At 40.5% G+C, this 21,596-nt stretch overlaps 2 protein-coding genes across 2 annotated transcripts in view; one reads left to right on the top strand and one right to left on the bottom strand.

Annotated features, from left to right (window-relative positions):
- The first annotated feature begins 4,580 nt into the window (after nt 1–4,580).
- Nucleotides 4,581–6,756, top strand: LOC147616635 (putative cinnamyl alcohol dehydrogenase 1). The gene is made up of 6 exons (XM_086777691.1): nt 4,581–4,876; nt 5,005–5,118; nt 5,306–5,536; nt 5,622–5,907; nt 6,168–6,318; nt 6,415–6,756. The coding sequence occupies exons 1-6, from the start codon at nt 4,779–4,781 to the stop codon at nt 6,615–6,617; spliced, it is 1,083 nt and encodes a 360-aa protein (XP_086633817.1). The 5' UTR covers nt 4,581–4,778; the 3' UTR covers nt 6,618–6,756.
- A 13,214-nt stretch (nt 6,757–19,970) lies between these two features.
- The window catches only part of LOC147616634 (putative cinnamyl alcohol dehydrogenase 1), a 2,246-nt gene continuing 620 nt past the window's right edge, over nt 19,971–21,596 (bottom strand). Inside the window, exons 3-6 of the mRNA XM_086777689.1 lie at nt 21,307–21,537; nt 20,936–21,221; nt 20,525–20,675; nt 19,971–20,428 (exon numbers count right to left, since the gene is read on the bottom strand). Of these exons, the coding sequence (XP_086633815.1) occupies nt 20,226–20,428; nt 20,525–20,675; nt 20,936–21,221; nt 21,307–21,537 (871 nt within the window). The 3' untranslated portion in view covers nt 19,971–20,225. The remainder of the gene's footprint in view (nt 20,429–20,524; nt 20,676–20,935; nt 21,222–21,306; nt 21,538–21,596) is intronic.

Genomic DNA, 21,596 nt, shown 5'->3' with positions numbered 1-21,596 from the left:
GCAAAAACATTTTGCTTGAGCGCAACTTCAAAACTCATTTAACCTTTAAAAGTTACCCACATTTGAAAATTAGGTTTTAAGAAAATGTCATTTCAAGTACATTTTGTTGAGTAATAGCTTTCACTTGAAAGCCCTTCAATTTTGAAGTCCCATGCGCAACGTAGCAAATTTCAACCCTCTTAGGCATGTTCTTTGCTTTCATAACATATTGAGTTCATATGTCCCAGTTCATAGATCACGAGTTCGCTCATGAGGTATGTTTCAAACACACATAAACAAAGGAAAAAAGCCCACACGAATGAGAGTTGGCACATTTCCATTCAAAGAATCAGAACCTCTGAAGATAGAACTTTCTCTACTGCATCATATGTATTGAGTCGTATGTTATATGTGATAGACCGTTCTCTATTGCATCATGTGTAATGCGTCATAAGAACTTCTATCATGAAACATACATAATTAAATATGTATCATAAAACATGCATGATAAAAAAAATGTATTATAAAACATACATAATTAAAAACTTGTCTCATGAAACATACATAATAAAAAAACTATTTAAGAAGAGCTATAATAACCTATACATATTTTTTTATTATAACTGTCTTGTGTAATTTCACAGAAATATTCTCACAATAGAAAAGTGACTATGTTTTTCCATATCTATGATCAAAAGGTTCACATGTTTTAAAAACTTTATGCATTGGTTATTGTAACTTTAAAGCTCATAAGTGTGGATCCTCAATATTCCAAAGATGAGGTAGCTCATTCAAAAAAAAAATCACCATGAACTAAAATTGGATATGGAGAAAGTGACATGGATACTTGATAACATTTAAAGGCTTTTTCCTCAAATAAAACTTACTGAAAGTTATCAATAAAATATAACCCATGTGTAAGAGTCCGTTCACACTAGCACGACCACGAGGTAGCCCCCCCCGCCCCGCGCGGTGCCCCCCCACGCGGTGCCGTGCCGTGACCCCCGCAGCCCCCCCCGCGGTGCCGTTCCTCTAGTAGGCCTATATTTTGTTACACAACGAGGCATTACTAATCGTTTGATATGGACACACACAGAAAATAAAAAAGAACCAAACAGATCTCAACAATGAACCATTCCACTCCTAAAATGCCAACAACAACATGGAGATATTAAGGATATAGGCACAGACAAAAGAACTTGTTGTGGACAACCAACACACAACATTTTAAAAGACAAGTGCAGTTGGGTTTGTATTCATGAAAAACAACGCTTGTATGGTCCAATTTATTTATAGATGATCCAATTTATTCTTTGAGTGATGGCATTTGAGTACTTTTTTTTTAAATTGTCACGATGGCCCAATTTATTCTTAGAGTGATGGCCTTTTAATCATCAATCACGATGGTCTAATTTATACTTAGAGTGATTGCCTTTTAATCATCATGATGGCCCAATTTATACTTAGAGTGATGGCCATGTTGATGTACAAAAATGAATAAAATGAAATAAATTTAAAAGGCTTCTCACCACGAAACAATTTAGGAAATAATTAAAATTTAAAAAATTTAAAATGCTTCTCACCACAAAATTTGAAATGCTTCTCACCACATAAATTTATTCTTTGAAGAGGAGAGGGAGCGAGAGTGATGGAAGGATCAAGTGAAGAGGAGGAGACAGAGAGGGAGAGTGATACATAGAGAGAGAGATACAGAGAGAGAGAGATAACGAGAGAGAGAGAGAGAGAGAGAGAGAGAGAGAGAGAGAGAGAGAGAGAGAGAGGGAGGGAGAAATATCAGGGAATAGTAGTTCAATCCCCAAATAGTAGAAAGCTATAGCCTTGTAGAAGACTTGTTATTATAAGAAAAATTATTCTAGCTCTATTGCTCTCTTATGTCTCAAGCTATGTGTGTGTACATTTGATCTTTGTTCCCCATCAACCCCTATTGACGAGGAAATTGTGGATAATGTGGTGGATGAAAAAAGGTCAAGCATAAAGGCATTTAAGAGTATATCAAAATGGCTGATGTAGACATTGAGGGATAGAAAATTAGCTACTCCTTGACACATGTAGGTTCTCATCATGCATCTTATTCTTTTATGGATTGTGCTCTCATTGTTAGTATATGCAATGAGGAGGAACCTATTTCCTTTGAGGAAGCATAAGAAAATGATCATTGGATATAGGCCGCTGATGGTGGTATCACTACAAGGCAAGGCTTGTTGTAAAGGGTCATGCTCAAGACAAGGGTATAGATTATGACGAGACCTTTGCTGCCATTGGTACAAAGTGGGTTTATAAGCTTAAGCGTAAAGTTGATGATAGTGTTGACAAGGCAAGGCTTATTGCAAACGGTTATGCTCAAGAGAAGGGCATAAATTATGATTAGAACTTTGCTGCCACATCTTGTATAAATATAATCAGGTGTATTATTGGTAGCACATCATGGATGGAATGTACATAAGTTGGATATCAAGACTAACTTCTTGAATGGTGATTTGTATGAGGAGGTTTATGTATCTAAGCCTCGTGGTTTTGTTTAAAAGAGATAAGAGTCTAAAGTATACAAGTTAAGAAAATATTTATATGGCCTTAAGTCAGGCTTCTAGAGCATAGTATGAGAAGATAAATGCATACTTAGTTACAAATGGTTTTTGTAACATTCCAATTGAGAATACCCTCTATGTAAAGAGAAAAGATTCCTTATTGGTCATTGTTTTATACATTGATGACATGATGCTCATCCTCACAGACCCTAATTTGGAGAAGATTTCAGCCTTTAAGGCTGATTACATGTGTCATTTATTGAGATGATAGATTTGGGCTCATTGCATTATTATTTGGGTATATAGTTTATGTAATGTGATGAGATGTTACAGCCAAAGTACATACAAAGAGACTATTTACATGGTTTGGCCTTGAAAACTCTAATCCTGTTGCTACACCAATAGAGACAGGTGCTAGGTTAAGTCTCTAGGATACAAGTGAACCATTTGATTTATCACTTTATGAGCACACTATTGGTTGGGTGCCTTATCTATCTATGCGATACGAGGCTAAACATTTAGGTTGGGGTCTCCTACTTGACGCAGGTTTATGCAGAGTCCTAAAAGTAGCATTGGTAGGTTTCCAAGCAAGTACTCTGATACTTAGAGGGAACTCAGTCCCTTGGGCTACTCCATGCTGCTAAAGGGGTGATATTTAACTACATGCTTTCGATGATTCTGATTGGGCTGGAAGTCACGACACTCAAGTGTCCTCTAGTGGCTTTTACTTTTATCTTGGTGTATATCATGGCTCAGCAAGAAGCATCCACCAATGGTTGACCACTTCAAGTTGTGAAACTGAGTATAGGGCAACTTTTACTTTTATTATGGAGTGTGTATGACTTAGGCACCTTTTGAAAGACCTTGGTGTTGGACAATAGTCTCACACCTCCATCTTTACAACTAGAGTGCATTGCGAGGAACCCAATGTTTCATGTTCGCACAAAACACATTGAGGTGTAGTATCATTTGATTTCCTCTTCTTTTAGACAAGGAATAGGGAACACAGGGAAAGGTAAAGAGCCATGACTGGAACTACCTCAAACCCAAGGGATCCATAACAAGGGCATTCACATATCATGTTCTTAGCCACAACGAGTGAGCTCGTCGTGCAAAACGAAGCTGGTGTAGGACAAGTGCCATTGGAAATTACATAGCCAACCCCATGGGGTAAGAAATTCCAAGCCTTGAAATAGAGGGTTTTGTGTAACCACTCCCTTACATTTTACTGCCACATGAATATACAAAAGACATGCTTAGGATGGTATTTGAAATGGATAGGGGATTTACTCTACAAACATAGCACGTAGAGGAACAAAACAAAGCCAATCCACATCTCAAGGATGATGACCAAATTTGATGGAACTGGAAAAGTTTGATCAAGTTTGCACATTACAAACTGGGTTTTCCAAGCACTACTTATTTCAACTAAGAATTTCCAACTCTGATTGGGAAAAATACATTGCAAGCAAGGTTTTTCAAGCATCCCTTTGAAAAGTTTGATCAAGTTTGCACATTACAAACTGGGTTTTGCAAGCACTACTTATTTCAACTAAGAATTTCCAACTCTGATTGGGAAAAATACATTGCAAGCAAGGTTTTTCAAGCATCCCTTTGAAGTTGAGGTCCCCTCCTCGAGCCTTCCAATTTCAACATTGATGCTAGTCTATGTAATATGTGCTTCTAGTCTATTTTGGGACATACATGAAATGACATTATAGCACACCTTTTACCACACCTTGGTGCTGTTGGGTGTTAGGGGTAGGGGAAGCTATATTTGAACTTGTGTCATTTTGGAGAGAGCTCTGTGCTCTAACCAATGAGCTATTGCCCCTACCCTATGACATTATTGGGCCTAAGCTACACAAACAACCACCGCTTGTGTCTCTATCTATTCTAACTTCCATTTATTTCTCATGAGACGACCAGGAAAAGCACTCTCCTTTACACAATTTCAATCCATGAAGGTTGAAACATTCAACGCATCCATTCAACGCATCCATCCATATATATATATATATATATATATATATATATATATATATATAATGATGGTGGGGCCTGGATGCCGTGCTCCCTCGGGAAACCTTTCACTCTGCAGCCCTATTTGCTCTCTAATCGGAGATTAACGTCGCTTAACCCTTCTCCAAATTGTCTTTTGGAGGGCTATTTAAGAAGATTAACCTTACTTCATCCTTAGAATCAACACACCTAATCCTTGTTTTTTGAAGGCCGTTTTTCTTCTACCAAGCCATGGCAAACTGTAGCAATGAGGAGGGAGCAGCTAGTTGTCTCGGATGGGCAGCTCGGGATTCCTCTGGGGTTCTTTCTCCGTTCAATTTCTCCCGCAGGTTCTTAACTTCATTTATGTTTTTTTCCAAGTGGTTTAATCACATCAAAGGTTCATGTGTGTGTGTGTGTGAGAGAGAGAGAGAGAGAAAGAGAGAGAGAGATTTACACTGTGATTGGCTGAATTCAGGGTCCCAGGTCCACATGATGTTTCATACAGAATTACTCACTGTGGCGTCTGCCATGCTGATCTCCTATGGACCCGCAACACGTTCGGTCACACCAAGTACCCCGTTGTGCCAGGGTACTCAAGCTAACCCTCTCACTCATCTGAGCCTATGTATACTTCAACTGTGATACCTGTAACTCCCCACATAACTTTACATACTTGGAGCTTGCTTGCAAGTTGTGATGCATGCAGAACTGTGTTGGTTTCTGTGTCTGTAGTACCCTACAGTTCATGCCATAATTTTCAATCTTATGGCATGCAGACATGAAATAGTGGGCATCGTGACAGAGATTGGATCTGAAGTTTCTCGCTTCAAAGTGGGGGACCGTGTGGGGACAGGCACATATGTGAACTCGTGCCGCAGCTGCGAGTTTTGCGATAAGAGCATGGAAGTCTACTGTGAAAAGGGGGTAGTATTGACATATGATGCCATAGATCATGATGGTTCCATTACCAGGGGAGGTTTCTCAACTCATATTGTAGTCCATGAAAGGTAAGCTACACAAAGTTGGAAAAATTACACGTTGGCCTCTTGCTTATGTTTTCTCCAAAGTTTCAAGGTGTTCTCTACTTTGAAGGTATTGTGTGAAGATTCCAGATAAACTGTCTCTGGAGCATGCAGCACCTCTGCTATGTGCTGGTATTACCGTATACAGTCCAATGACACGTCATGGTGTGAATAAGCCTGGAAAGTCCATTGGAGTATTAGGTCTTGGAGGTCTTGGCCATATGGCTGTGAAATTTGGGAAGGCATTTGGAGTTGCTGTGACGGTCCTTAGCACTTCCCCTTCCAAGAAGGAAGAAGCTCTTGCAGTTCTTGGGGCAGACAAGTTTCTGGTAACCTCAAACACAGCAGAGATGGAGGTATTTCAACTGCCTTTGTATTCACTAACTCGACTAGTTTGCCAGCTCGCGCTGCCGCCCCCCCTCACCCTCGAGCGGGGGAGCTCGGGGAGCTGTCCTCATTTGGCCACGTGGCAGTTCCCCAGATAGATTAGTGTGTTTAATTTTTTAGATGATGATGTGGCTCGATGACATTGCATTGGGATCTGTTTTTCCTTATGATGTGGCATCATTGGGATCCTTTGTCATTGCTGATCAAGGCTTCTGTGCCTCTTATGCAGCAAGCAGCAGGGAGCCTTGACTGTATTCTTGATACTGCCTCAGCATACCACCCGTTGGATTTGTACCTTCCACTGTTAAAGACTGGCGGCACCTTTGTTGTAGTAGGAGCACCAAATGAGATGAAGTTCAGTCCCATCAATCTATTCAGGGGTAAGTTTCTTATGTAGTGAATTAAAGGGATCCTACTTGCATCCTTTTCGCTTAGACAATCATGATGGTCATGTTTTGTTTTTGCTTTTTATGCAGGAATGAAGTCCATAGCAGGAAGTATGACCGGGGGTACAAAAGAATTGCAAGAAATGGTTGATTTTTGCGCCGAGAAGGGGATAGCCCCCATGATTGAATGTATTTCCATGCAATACGTCAATGAGGCTCTTGAGAGGCTGCATCGCAATGATGTCCGTTACCGTTTTGTCATCAACATTGAGGAATCACTTCATGTGGAGTAAAATGAAGCAAACAAGATAGTTATATAGTCTTGTGGGTTGACTACCATGAGTGTATAACCTGCACATTCCTAAAAGGTGAATTTGGACATGTTCTTGGATTCATCTAAGTATATATATATATGGTTCAATTGGAAAGAAATCAACTAGGCTAGTAGATTTTCTTGGTGTTTTGATTCACAGTTTGTGAATCTAATAATGACACCAAAAGATCTTTCGATGCTAAGATGCCAATAACATTTTTGCATGTTTCACAAACTTCTAGCTTTGATGGCTATCTAGACAGATTCTGGATGGAGGATGTCTTGCTCATACTAGAGTGCTTTTACACAATGAACTTAATGACCAAACTAGTCTATATATAGTACCCATGGTTGGCATGGACGTACGTCACCCCACATGATCAATCCATGACTTGGTCCAAAATGACCAATGGAGCACATCATCCGACTATGATCGTATTAGGTTGCAACACAAAGTATGGACTTTATGCAAACTCCATAACCATCTAAGATTGGTCTAGAGTCTCAAACGGGCACCCCAACCCGAGAACAGCGTGTCCTTTGTCCAACACTCGCAAATGAAGCGGTCACATAGCTCACACAAGCATGCATCCTACTTGGCAGAGTGCCAAGTCTATATAAGCCATGTCTTAACCATCTGGCCATACTTGGCTACCATCTAGTGTCTAAATTGGGAACTACCGTGAGAGTGGCTACTCCTCATAAAGGGGGCTTACAAAATAGAGCACATCCATCACCTGCATAAATAACACAAGGTTGGATCATTGACTAAATTCTTTTCCAACAAGACCAACCCATAAGACTAGCTTATGAGGCGAATCTAGCCTTAACCACAGCCACCTTGGATGATTTGTTAAGAATAGCAACAAAAATAGGTGGGGGTGGCAAGAGAGGTGGGGATTACTCAGGTTCATGCCATAAGAAGGCAAAACCCCATGAAGCCATACCACATTGCAAAACTCGTACAAAGCTCCAATGGAGATGGTGATTCTATCCAACATGTAGTCTGTTTGTGAAACATGTGGACCCATTGATGAGCTCACAAAATTTTGTTCCTTTTTCCTAGGTGGGAAGGTACATTAATGGTATATTGCTCTAAAGCTAGAAGATAAGGGAAATTTTACTTGGCTTAAGAATGTGACACATCTCTACAATATCAAACAACAAGAGCATGAGTCTCAACTCAAAAATATGAACTGTGAGTGTAAGCTTTAGTAGAGGTTAATCGATGCCGTACTTTTGGGAGTATGAGATCCAAGAGTGTATGATTATTTGCTCTTATCAAGACTAACTACATTGGATGTGTACTACAAGATGGCCATCGATTTCAAAGATATCATGTTGAAACTACCTTAGCTTAAAGATAATAAGACTCCATCTTTAGCTGCACCATCCCAAGTTTTAAGTTAACATGACCTAGAGACCAGTAGGAAGATGTGTGATGTAAGATGGCCATCGAATTCAAAGATAACATGTCGGAACTACCTCAGCCTACAGATAATAAGACTCGCCATCCCAGGTGTTAAGTCAACATGACTACATCAATTGATATCAAGACTATCTTCTTGAATGATGATTTCCACGAGAAGGTTTATGTATCTGGGCCTCATAGTTTTGTTGAGAAACTTGAGAGGAGTCTAAAGTATGCAGAGGTTAAGAAAAGCTTTATATAAAGGCCTTAAGCAGGCTCCCAAAGCATGGTATGAGAAGATAAATTTATTCTTGGTTGCAAATAGTTTTTACAATAGTCCAATTGAAGGTACCCTCTATGTAAAGAGGAGTAAAGATTGTTTCTTTGTTAGCCCTTTCTTTGTCACATATTTATGTTAACATCCTTGATTTAATGTGTACAATAAATGGGAGGTGAGGGTACACAATCATACATTTTCCAATTAGTATCGGATGTTGCACGCTCTTTTGGACATAATGGTTATTTTATCTTTGTGAAACATGAGTTTCCACCACACACTGGCTATGAATTCTCAAACCAAGTGCGGTAGAATAGCAACCAATTCCTTGTATTTAGTGATCAAAATCAAGAATAAGTAATTAATTGGGAAAAATAGTATCCCTATAATAACAAAAATAATGCGCTCCATAATGAATGATTGTTTTAGGTAAAAGGCACGAAATAATGAGAAAAGGCGGCATTATTAGGATTGGTATGTGGGACATGAATTTGGATTATTATAGTCTCTCTTAGAAAATCTATAAATATATGATGCATATTGGAATAGTTATTTACAGAATGGGAGCCCAATATTTCATCACCTAGGACATGGTCCTAAGTAGTATCATGAAGCCACTGGAAGACTTTGGCATTGGTGGCTTGTGTCTTCAAAACTTCCCCCCCATACGCTTTGGGCACTAGGGTTGCTTCATTATTTTTCCTTCACTTCCATTATTAACTCTTTGGATTCCTTTCCCCCCAGACTATTGGAGTGTGGTCCTCCTTTAACACATATTCACAAACTATGTCCCAACTTTTGTGAATACTTATGCTACATTGTAGGCCCTTGAATTTTGAAATACTTAATGTTTGATTCTTCACCCCATATTTTTGCTAGCTCTGTTGTTCCAAACACCAATGTGCATGTGACGGCCACCCTCTTTATGGTATTATATATATATAATAATTTATTTACATTCAAACAAGCTATTAGCTAGGCAATTATGCTGCCATTAGTAGTGAAGAATGATTTCCTCTGTTGGTGTGATTTAAAGTAACTAATATGTATCTATGTACTGTGTGCTTTAGAAACTCTTTTGGTATGGGGGTTTCACCTGTTGAGAACTATTAATGTTAACTATATTTGAGGTAAACCTTTTCATAAATAACACAAACAAGGGGTTGGACATAGTGAATAGTTTGTGGATTCTCCCTTTGTGTTTCGTATGTAAGTTTTTGCAAGGAGACAAAGCACCACAATGGGTAATGGGTAATGAAGGTAAGGGATAGCTTAAGCACCACAAGTGTAGTCTTATACATATCGAAAAGTAGAGAGGACTACCAAAAGATATTTCCCTCATCTTGAATGCTTAATCAGAGCTCTCATTCAAATCCCCTTTAGTGCCACATAATTTCATTGACTTAAAAGAAATCAACGATTAGACTTTCCATGATGAAACAACTAGTTTCTAGGTTAATCTAGAAGGCATAATTGCTTACCTACTTTGATGCGGGCCTTGCTATATCAATCTGACTATCCAAGGGGTGGAAGTAAGCCAATGGTTGGCCAGCTCTTTAACATGTCAGGTAGGAGGACACGTCGATGAATCTCTCGGCTTCGACTCTTTCTCGTTTGATTTCTCCCCTTTCTCTGTATAATTCATGTCGACATCTTTTTTCGTAGAAGTGTATGGGTTGTTGATCTTCTTGGCTTGCTTTAATGCTTGTAGTTCTTTAAAGAAATAGGCATTGCTCATCAATGGTCTTGCACCTTAAATGAAAGGCATCCAAGTCAAAATAGAAGATTGAGTGCTCTTGATTCTCATCAATGGCCTTGCACCTTAAATGAAAGGCATCCAACTCAAAATAGAAGATTGAGTGCTCTTGATTCTCATCAATGGCCTTGCACCTTAAATGTAAGGCATTCAGCTCAAAATAAAAGATTGAGTGCTCTTTATCTCGAGTTGCACGTTTCCTTTTAAGCTCTCCAACTGAGGCCCAATCCTCATTAGTCGAAGCCCTTGTCCCTTTTTGAGCTTCCTCAAGTTCTTCCTTTAAATCATGGATTGCCTTTTCATAATCTTATACCTCTTCTTCCTTGGTTCCAAAGTCTAAAGCTCTTCTTTGTGCTTTTATTCTACGTTCTGCTTTATTGACCTAGCACTTTTGGCATTTTAAGACATAGTCGTGGACACCCTTACTTAAGCCAGACCAATGTAATTGTCTCTTAACTAGTGCATATGTCTTCCGTATTCTAAGATGACCAGTACTCGAACTATCATGACATTCATATAAAATATGGCACCTAGTGTCTGAGTCCAAAGGTATACATACTCTACCTTTGTAAAGTAGGTAACCGTTATCGATGAAAAATTTCTTCCAACGATTTCTTTCATCACTTGTAAGTGACATGTCTCCTTGAGATATCTCTCGAGACTTATCGCTAGTGGAAGGGTTTGTCTCGTGAACGAGGCTATCTTTATTTATGGTCAAGGGATCTCTCTTCTCTATGACACTCCACACGTGGGCATAATGCAGATCATCAACGCACACTTCCCCTTAACTGATTCCAAAAAATCACTCTTAATTTGAGTAAAACTCAACTCGTTAACCATGGGCATGCGACTCAATGAATCAGCTACCACATTGTAACGTCCTTTTCTATATCTCAATTGAAAGTCAAACTCCTGGAACAACTCTGCCCATCGAGCTTTACGTCCTTTCAACTTTCTTTGACTAGATAGCCATTTGATACTCTCATGATCAAAGCTATCTCAAATTTGACACCATATAAATAATGCCTCCACTTATTTAAGGAATGAATTATATAACTTCCTTTCATAAGCTGAATAATTTTGTTGAGCTTTGTCTAGCTTTTTACTTTCAAATGCTATAGGTTTTCACCCTCGTAAGAGGATTGCATCGCCTACTGCATCGTTAGCATCTGTCTCTATCACAAAGGGTTGATTCGGATCGACAACTTGTAGAATGGGAGCTGTAGCTATAGCTACCTTAAGTTTTTCAAAACTTCTTTGCTGGAAATCCCCCCAAATGAAGGTCTTTCCTGTTGGAATTAGGGTTGCACGAAAGCACACAAAGCTTGGAGAAGAAGAAGCAAGAATGCACACAACACAAAGTGTATTAGATTGTGTCAATGTACAAAGATAAGTTAGCCCTAGAAGGATGGGCGTATATACAAGCCGAGGGAAAAAACCTCCTAAAGAGGGAAAAAGTGCCCCGGCGGTCCTAAGTGTGTTCACACACATCACTGCCTATATATATGGCAACAATTCCCCCCTGGGAGTGATGGTGTGAACGAGAGCTGGCACTCATGTATAGGGGAGTGCCATGCCCGAAGTAGATCAATCCACAAAGGGGAGCAAGCCCAAAGCTTTGCGGAAAGCTTCGAACTTCTCACGAGGAAGCGCCTTTGTGAAAAGATCGGCGAGGTTGTCCTGTGTTGGCACATAGGCCAAGCTGATCTCTCCTGCTGAGAGTCTCTCCCTGACATAGTGATAATGCACCTCAATGTGCTTTGTGCGAGCATGAAAAACTGGGTTTCTCGCAACTGCCAATGCGCTCTGACTGTCAGTGAAGATAGAGGTGGCAGACTCCTGTCCAACACCCAAGTCAGCCATAAGCCGTCTGAGCCACACACACTCAACCGTAGCTGTGAAAGCTGCCCTGTACTCAGCTTCACAACTAGAAGTGGCCACAGTAGGTTGCTTCTTGCTCAACCAAGATATGCATGAGCTTCCGAGCATGAAACAAAAACCACTTGTGGACACTCTTGTGTCATAGCAACCAGCCCAATCTGAGTCCGAAAAAGCATGTAAATCTGGCGGCAACGATCCCCCCTTGGGATAAAACAACCCAAGATGTATGGTGCCACTCAAGTAGCGAAAGATGCGTTTAACTGCCTTCCAATGCTGGGACCCTGGGCTATGCATAAACCTGCTCACCTGTGAGACTGCAAACTGAATGTCCGGCCTCGTAATGCATACATAAATGAGGCAACCAACAGCTGTCTGAGAGAGTGTGACATCAAAGTGATCTCCAGCATCATGAAGACTCAACTTCAAACCTGTCTCCATTGGAGTAGCAATAGGCTTGCAGTCTTCAAGGCCAAATCTCCGCAACAGTGTCTCAATATACTTTGTCTGGCACAAAGCAATACCTCCATCACACTGCTTAAATTGTATCCCCAAATAATGATGCAAATGCCCCAAATCTGACATTTCAAAAGAGGCATTCAAATCAGCCTTAAAATCAGCAATATGACTCTCATTTGGTCCTGTGAGCAGCATGTCATCGACATAGAGAGCAATGATTAGATGTACACCATCCACACGTTTAACATACAAAGTGCTTTCTGTTGGACTATTCTGAAACCCATGTGCAGTCAAATATGCATGTATCTTTTCATACCAAGCTCGTGGAGCTTGCTTTAAACCATATAAAGCTTTTTTCAACCTGCACACTTTGTTTTCCTGCCCTCTTTGAACAAAACCACGAGGCTGCGATACATACACCTCCTCATGCAAATCTCCATTCAAGAACGCAGTCTTTATGTCCAACTGATGTACATTCCAACCATTATGAGCTGCCAATGCACAAATGCTACGAATGGTAGTTATACGACAAGTGGGAGCAAAGGTCTCATCAAAATCAATGCCCTTTTCTTGAGTATAACCCTTTGCAACAAGTCTAGCCTTATAGCGATCAACACTACCATCTGGCTTTCGTTTCAATTTAAAAACCCACTTACATCCAATGGCCTTTTTACCAATAGGCAAATCACACAAAGACCATGTACCATTCTTCATTATAGCATCATATTCACTTTGCATTGCAGCCAACCAATTTTCTGAATTTTGTGCCTCATCAAATGAAAGAGGTTCTTCCTCTTCACACATACTAGACACAGCCAAAGCATAACAATCTGATGCATAAGAGGCATGCTGAAAACCTGAACGAGTACGACTAGTAATAGGTGCATCAATCTTACTATCACGCAAGGTTTGCACCAGCCATTTAGGCATACCTCTAGCCTGCTCATTTTCAGCCCTATCCTCATGAATTACATCCTGTAAATCTGCATCAGAAATAGGCTGATCTATGATGTCGTTTGAAATCTGCATAGGCTGAATATTTGCCTCATTAGGACTTACATTTGAATTCCCACCTGTAAAGAGAGGCAACAACGTATCAAATACATCCCGTGAGCTTACATCTGTCTCTTTGGTACATGATAACAAGGGCTGCACAGCATCTTCCACAAAAACAACATCTCGACTAATCAAGATAAGCTTTGACTGCGGATGATACAATCTGTAACCCTTGCTCTCAGCACTATAACCAACAAAAATGCATTTGACAGCCTTATCATCCAATTTTCTGCGTTGTTGCACAGGCACTAAAGCATAGGCCAAGCAACCAAAGACATGCAAGTGACCAATAGAAGGCTTCCTGCCATGCCAAACTTCGTATGGAGTAATAGACTGCAAGGCCTTAGTGGGACACCTGTTGAGTACATATGCAGCACACATGACAGCCTCAAGCCAAAACGCATGTGGCAAAGCTTGGCTCTTGACCATACATCGTGCCATCTCCATAAGTGACCTGTTCTTCCTCTCAGCAACACCATTTTGCTGAGGGGTATACGGCACTGTACATTAGTGTTTTATCCCACGACTAGCCAGAAATGCATCAAACTCTTTAGACATGTACTCCCCCCCTCGATCAGTACGGAGGGTGCCCACAGTACAATTGGATACATTTTCAGCCATAAGAAAAAACTGTTTGAAGCATAAAAACACTTCGGACTTTGCCTTCAGTGGATATACCCATGCATGCCTTGAGTAATCATCAATGAAAGTCACGAAGTACAAGTGTTTACCAAATGACGGAGTTTGCATAGGCCCACATACATCACTATGTACAAGCTGCAATTTGCGAGTGGCCCGCACAGAACCATCCTTTGGAAACGCAGAACGCTGCATTTTGCCCAAAATACAGCCTTCACAAACATGTTTCAATGGTGCCTCAAGAGGGGGCAATGAAGCAACCATATCAAATTTCTGCAAACGCAGCAAACTAGCAAAGTTCAGATGACCAAAACGAGCATGCCATAGTTTTGCATCTGAAACTGCCTTTTCATCAGAAACTGCATTTGCTGAATCTTCCACACACTTGTCATAAGAATTGAGCCTATACAGCCCACGAAACAAGGTGCCAGATACAATAATCGTATCACCAGAAGTCAAATCATGAACAGTACATCTGTCATCCACAAATTTGATTACAAATCCAAGTTTAGCAAGCGCAGAGACAGACAATAGATTCTTCTTTATCCCTGGTACATACAAAGCATCTGAAAGTGTGAAAGCGCTGCCATTTGCAGCAGTAAGCATAATTTTACCAATGCCCTTCACTGGGTAAGAAGCATTATTGGCACATGTGACAGTATTCCCATTAGGGACAGCCTCAAGAGAAGTGAACATATCACGATGCGAGGTAATGTGCTTTGTAGCACCACTGTCAAAATACCATACATGAGAGTCAACAGAAACTGCCAAACATGCATCATGTACAGATGGGTCATACTGGCAATACACGCTAAATGCCCATTCTGTATCCTGCACAACATTTGCAGAATCTGCATTTGTAGAAGCATCCGCTATTGTGGCTGCATTTGACTCTTTCTTCTTTGCCTCTTTAGCCTTTAGCTTAGGGCAATTCTTAATGACATGATCATTTGCCTTACAATAGTTGCACCTGGTCTAATTCTTGCCTTTATCAAGAGCCTTCTCAGACTTATTGTTGCTATCTGTGGAAGGAGAAGAAGTTGCAGACCTACTAATAGGAGAAGAAACAGTGGAAGGGACTGCCTTGCCACTTCTTCTCTGCTGCTGGGCAGCAATAAATGCTTGATCAACTGCACGCTGCCTGGCCCTGTTTTGCCTGGACTGCGCTTCTTGCAAGAGCTTGTTGACTAAAGTATCATACTTGACAGCATCAGGTCTGTCCTCATTAAGAAGTCTCCACGTGGAAGCAAAAGTCTGATATGTCTCAGGTAAAGCATCAAGAACAGTCTGCACAAGAGAATGATCAGGAATAATCTCACCTGCAGAAATCAACTGTTCTTTAAGATCTTTAATCTCAGCAAGAAAAACATTCATGTCATCATCTTCTTGCATAATCTTCAATTCTAGCTCTTTACGCAGGTAAGCGATTTTTGCCTCGTTACGACCTGCATACAAACCAGCTAGAATATCCCAAGCCTGTTTTGCTGTTTTAGCTGAACGAATATGTGGGGTGATGTTACGTTTGACAAAAAGTGCAATCAAGGCATGAGCCTGCGCATCTTTACCATCCCAACGAGCTTGTTCAGCAGTGGGTAAAACAGCAGCAACAGTAGAGCTGCTAGAACCTGCAACATCCTCAACAGATCCTACATCCACAGAACCTGGACGTACATCTATACCCTGCACAATGTTCCACACTCCTTTTGCAACCAAAACATGCTGCATCATGTATGCCCAAAGTGGGTAGTTGCTGTCTCCATCCAGTTTGTCTTCAGCAGACAACATGCGAAATACATCATTGCTGTTATCAGCCATGGCCACTGACTGAAACTGATGCAAAAGCTGCCTGTAATGAAGCAAAGATTGAACAGAAAACAACTCGTGCTATGTAGCACGGTCCACAATGGAGTACGTATGCCTGTTTTGCAGAAAACTGCACTGTCGAAATTTCTGCAGAAAATGACGAAAACACCTGTGCAGAACTTGAAATGCAAAAACGGAGCCCGAAACGACCTCAGATGCAAATTCTGAGAACGCAAAGCCCTATGGGTATATTTGCAGAGTATAGGGACTTGCAAGCGCTCGTGAAAACTCACCTCAATCGGAGAACGTGAGTCGGAGGGTGCTGGCGGTGTTGCCCTGGGAGCCGATGCCTGCTCTGATACCAATTGTTGGAATTAGGGTTGCAAGAAAGCACACAAAGCTTGGAGAAGAAGAAGCAAGAATGCACACAACACAAAGTGTATTAGATTGTGTCAATGTACAAAGATAAGTTAGCCCTAGAAGGATGGGCGTATATACAAGCCGAGGGAAAAAACCTCCTAAAGAGGGAAAAAGTGCCCTGGCGGTCCTAAGTGTGTTCACACACATCACTGCCTATATATATGGCAACTTTCCCTTTCCTTTAAGTTGATCCATCATCGGAACAACTATCTTAGCATTATCTCGAACATACTTATCTATAGAATCCAAACAAACCAAGAAAAAATTATAATTCTTCTAAGTTTGTGGGATGTGGCCATTTTAATATGGCTTCAACTTTCGTGGGATCCATACGAATGCCATCTTCCGAGATTATGTGGCCTAAGTATTGGATTTATTTTATGAAGAATTCACATTTACTCTCTTTGGCATAAAGTGAATGCTTCCTAAGTATCTCAAATACTTGCCGTAAGTGTTCGAGATGTTCTTTCTTGGTATGATCGTAGATCAGGATATCGTCTAGGAAAACCACGATAAATTTTCCTAAATAGGGTTTCAAGACACTATCCATGAGTGTCATGAATGTGGCCGGAGCATTAGTCAAACCGAAGAGCATGATTAAAAACTCATAGTGACTAAACTTAGTTCAAAAAATAGTCTTTTGGACATCTGCTTCCCGAATTCTCACTTGATGATATCTAGATCGTAAATCAATTTTCGTAACGTATTTTGCTCCCTAGAGTTGATCAAAAAACTTATCTATTCGTGGCAAAGGGTACTTATTCTTAATCGTGATTTGATTCAAACCATGGTAGTCTAAGCATAGTCGCATAGACCCATCCTTTTTCTTCACCAATAGAATTGGTGAAGCCCAAGGCAAAGTGCTTGGTAGAATGAATCCACTTTTAAGGTATTCCTTTAATTGAACTGCAATTAAAGGAATACCTTAAAAGTGGATTCATTCTACCAAGCACTTTGCCTTGGGCTTCACCAATTCTATTGGTGAAGAAAAAGGATGGGTCTATGCGACTATGTTTAGACTACCATGGTTTGAATCAAATCACGATTAAGAATAAGTACCCTTTGCCACGAATAGATAAGTTTTTTGATCAACTCTAGGGGGCAAAATACGTTACGAAAATTGATTTACGATCCAGATATCATCAAGTGAGAATTCGGGAAGCAGATGTCCAAAGACTATTTTTTGAACTAAGTTTAGTCACTATGAGTTTTTAATCGTGCTCTTCGGTTTGACTAATGCTCCGGCCACATTCATGACACTCATGGATAGTGTCTTGAAACCCTATTTAGGAAAATTTATCGTGGTTTTCCTAGACGATATCCTGATCTACGATCATACCAAGAAAGAACATCTCGAACACTTACGGCAAGTATTTGAGATACTTAGGAAGCATTCACTTTATGCCAAAGAGAGTAAATGTGAATTCTTCATAAAATAAATCCAATACTTAGGCCACATAATCTCGGAAGATGGCATTCGTATGGATCCCACGAAAGTTGAAGCCATATTAAAATGGCCACATCCCACAAACTTAGAAGAATTATAATTTTTTCTTGGTTTGTTTGGATTCTATAGATAAGTATGTTCGAGATAATGCGAAGATAGTTGTTCCGATGATGGATCAACTTAAAGGAAAGGGAAAGACCTTCATTTGGGGGGATTTCCAGCAAAGAAGTTTTGAAGGGGGGATTTCCAGCAAAGAAGTTTTGAAAAACTTAAGGTAGCTATAGCTACAGCTCCCATTCTACAAGTTGTCGATCCAAATCAACCCTTTGTGATAGAGACAGATGCTAACGATGCAGTAGGCGATGCAATCCTCTTACAAGGGTGAAAACCTATTGCATTTGAAAGTAAAAAGCTAGACAAAGCTCAACAAAATTATTCAGCTTATGAAAGGAAGTTATATGCTATAATTCATTCCTTAAATAAGTGGAGGCATTATTTATATGGTGCCAAATTTGAGATAGCTTTGAGCATGAGAGTATCAAATGGCTATCTAGTCAAAGAAAGTTGAAAGGACGTAAAGCTCGATGGGCAGAGTTGTTCCAGGAGTTTGACTTTCAATTGAGATATAGAAAAGGACGTTACAATGTGGTAGCTGATTCATTGAGTCGCATGCCCATGGTTAACGAGTTGAGTTTTACTCAAATTAAGAGTGATTTTTTGGAATCAGTTAAGGGGAAGTGTGCGTTGATGATCCGCATTATGCCCACGTGTGGAGTGTCATAGAGAAGAGAGATCCCTTGACCATAAATAAAGATAGCCTCGTTCACGAGACAAACCCTTCCACTAGCGGTAAGTCTCGAGAGATATCTCAAGGAGACATGTCACTTACAAGTGATGAAAGAAATCGTTGGAAGAAATTTTCCATCGATAACGGTTACCTACTTTACAAAGGTAGAGTATGTATACCTTTGGACTCAAGACACTAGGCGCCATATTTTATATGAATGTCATGATAGTTCGAGTACTGGTCATCTTAGAATACGGAAGACATATGCACTAGTTAAGAGACAATTACATTGGTCTGGCTTAAGTAAGGGTGTCCAGGACTATGTCTTAAAATGCCAAAAGTGCTAGGTCAATAAAGCAGAACGTAGAATAAAAGCACAAAGAAGAGCTTTAGATTTTGGAACAAAGGCATGAAGAGGACCGTTAAAGCCAAGGAAGAAGAGGTATAAGATTATGAAAAGGCAATCCATGATTTAAAGGAAGAACTTGAGGAAGCTCAAAAAGGGACAAGGGCTTCGACTAATGAGGATTGGGCCTCAGTTGGAGAGCTTAAAAGGAAACGTGCAACTCGAGATAAAGAGCACTCAATCTTTTATTTTGAGCTCAATGCCTTACATTTAAGGTGCAAGGCCATTGATGAGAATCAAGAGCACTCAATCTTCTATTTTGAGTTGGATGCCTTTCATTTAAGGTGCAAGACCATTGATGAGCAATGCCTATTTCTTTAAAGAACTACAAGCATTAAAGCAAGCCAAGAAGATCAACAACCCATACACTTCTACGAAAAAAGATATCGACATGAATTATACAGAGAAAGGGGAGAAATCAAACGAGAAAGAGTCGAAGCCGAGAGATTCATCGACGTGTCCTCCTACCTGACATGTTAAAGAGCTGGCCAACCATTGGCTTACTTCCACCCCTTGGATAGTCAGATTGATATAGCAAGGCCCGCATCAAAGTAGGTAAGCAATTATGCCTTCTAGATTAACCTAGAAACTAGTTGTTTCATCATGGAAAGTCTAATCGTTGATTTCTTTTAAGTCAATGAAATTATGTGGCACTAAAGGGGATTTGAATGAGAGCTCTGATTAAGCATTCAAGATGAGGGAAATATCTTTTGGTAGTCCTCTCTACTTTTCGATATGTATAAGACTACACTTGTGGTGCTTAAGCTATCCCTTACCTTCATTACCCATTACCCATTGTGGTGCTTTGTCTCCTTGCAAAAACTTACATACGAAACACAAAGGGAGAATCCACAAACTATTCACTATGTCCAACCCCTCCATGGGTACTATATATAGACTAGTTTGGTCATTAAGTTCATTGTGTAAAAGCACTCTAGTATGAGCAAGACATCCTCCATCCAGAATCTGTCTAGATAGCCATCAAAGCTAGAAGTTGGTGAAACATGCAAAAATGTTATTGGCATCTTAGCATCGAAAGATCTTTTGGTGTCATTATTAGATTCACAAACTGTGAATCAAAACACCAAGAAAATCTACTAGCCTAGTTGATTTCTTTCCAATTGAACCATATATATATATACTTAGATGAATCCAAGAACATGTCCAAATTCACCTTTTAGGAATGTGCAGGTTATACACTCATGGTAGTCAACCCACAAGACTATATAACTATCTTGTTTGCTTCATTTTACTCCACATGAAGTGATTCCTCAATGTTGATGACAAAACGGTAACGGACATCATTGCGATGCAGCCTCTCAAGAGCCTCATTGACGTATTGCATGGAAATACATTCAATCATGGGGGCTATCCCCTTCTCGGCGCAAAAATCAACCATTTCTTGCAATTCTTTTGTACCCCCGGCCATACTTCCTGCTATGGACTTCATTCCTGCATAAAAAGCAAAAACAAAACATGACCATCATGATTGTCTAAGCGAAAAGGATGCAAGTAGGATCCCTTTAATTCACTACATAAGAAACTTACCCCTGAATAGATTGATGGGACTGAACTTCATCTCATTTGGTGCTCCTACTACAACAAAGGTGCCGCCAGTCTTTAACAGTGGAAGGTACAAATCCAACGGGTGGTATGCTGAGGCAGTATCAAGAATACAGTCAAGGCTCCCTGCTGCTTGCTGCATAAGAGGCACAGAAGCCTTGATCAGCAATGACAAAGGATCCCAATGATGCCACATCATAAGGAAAAACAGATCCCAATGCAATGTCATCGAGCCACATCATCATCTAAAAAATTAAACACACTAATCTATCTGGGGAACTGCCACGTGGCCAAACGAGGACAGCTCCCCGAGCTCCCCCGCTCGAGGGTGAGGGGGGGCGGCAGCGCGAGCTGGCAAACTAGTCGAGTTAGTGAATACAAAGGCAGTTGAAATACCTCCATCTCTGCTGTGTTTGAGGTTACCAGAAACTTGTCTGCCCCAAGAACTGCAAGAGCTTCTTCCTTCTTGGAAGGGGAAGTGCTAAGGACCGTCACAGCAACTCCAAATGCCTTCCCAAATTTCACAGCCATATGGCCAAGACCTCCAAGACCTAATACTCCAATGGACTTTCCAGGCTTATTCACACCATGACGTGTCATTGGACTGTATACGGTAATACCAGCACATAGCAGAGGTGCTGCATGCTCCAGAGACAGTTTATCTGGAATCTTCACACAATACCTTCAAAGTAGAGAACACCTTGAAACTTTGGAGAAAACATAAGCAAGAGGCCAACGTGTAATTTTTCCAACTTTGTGTAGCTTACCTTTCATGGACTACAATATGAGTTGAGAAACCTCCCCTGGTAATGGAACCATCATGATCTATGGCATCATATGTCAATACTACCCCCTTTTCACAGTAGACTTCCATGCTCTTATCGCAAAACTCGCAGCTGCGGCACGAGTTCACATATGTGCCTGTCCCCACACGGTCCCCCACTTTGAAGCGAGAAACTTCAGATCCAATCTCTGTCACGATGCCCACTATTTCATGTCTGCATGCCATAAGATTGAAAATTATGGCATGAACTGTAGGGTACTACAGACACAGAAA

This window comes from Cibotium barometz, chromosome 38 (genome assembly GCF_041138505.1).
Source record: "Cibotium barometz isolate CiBa-2024 chromosome 38, ASM4113850v1, whole genome shotgun sequence".
Lineage (NCBI taxonomy): Eukaryota > Viridiplantae > Streptophyta > Polypodiopsida > Cyatheales > Cibotiaceae > Cibotium > Cibotium barometz.
This window is presented reverse-complemented; position numbering and strand designations above follow the sequence as displayed.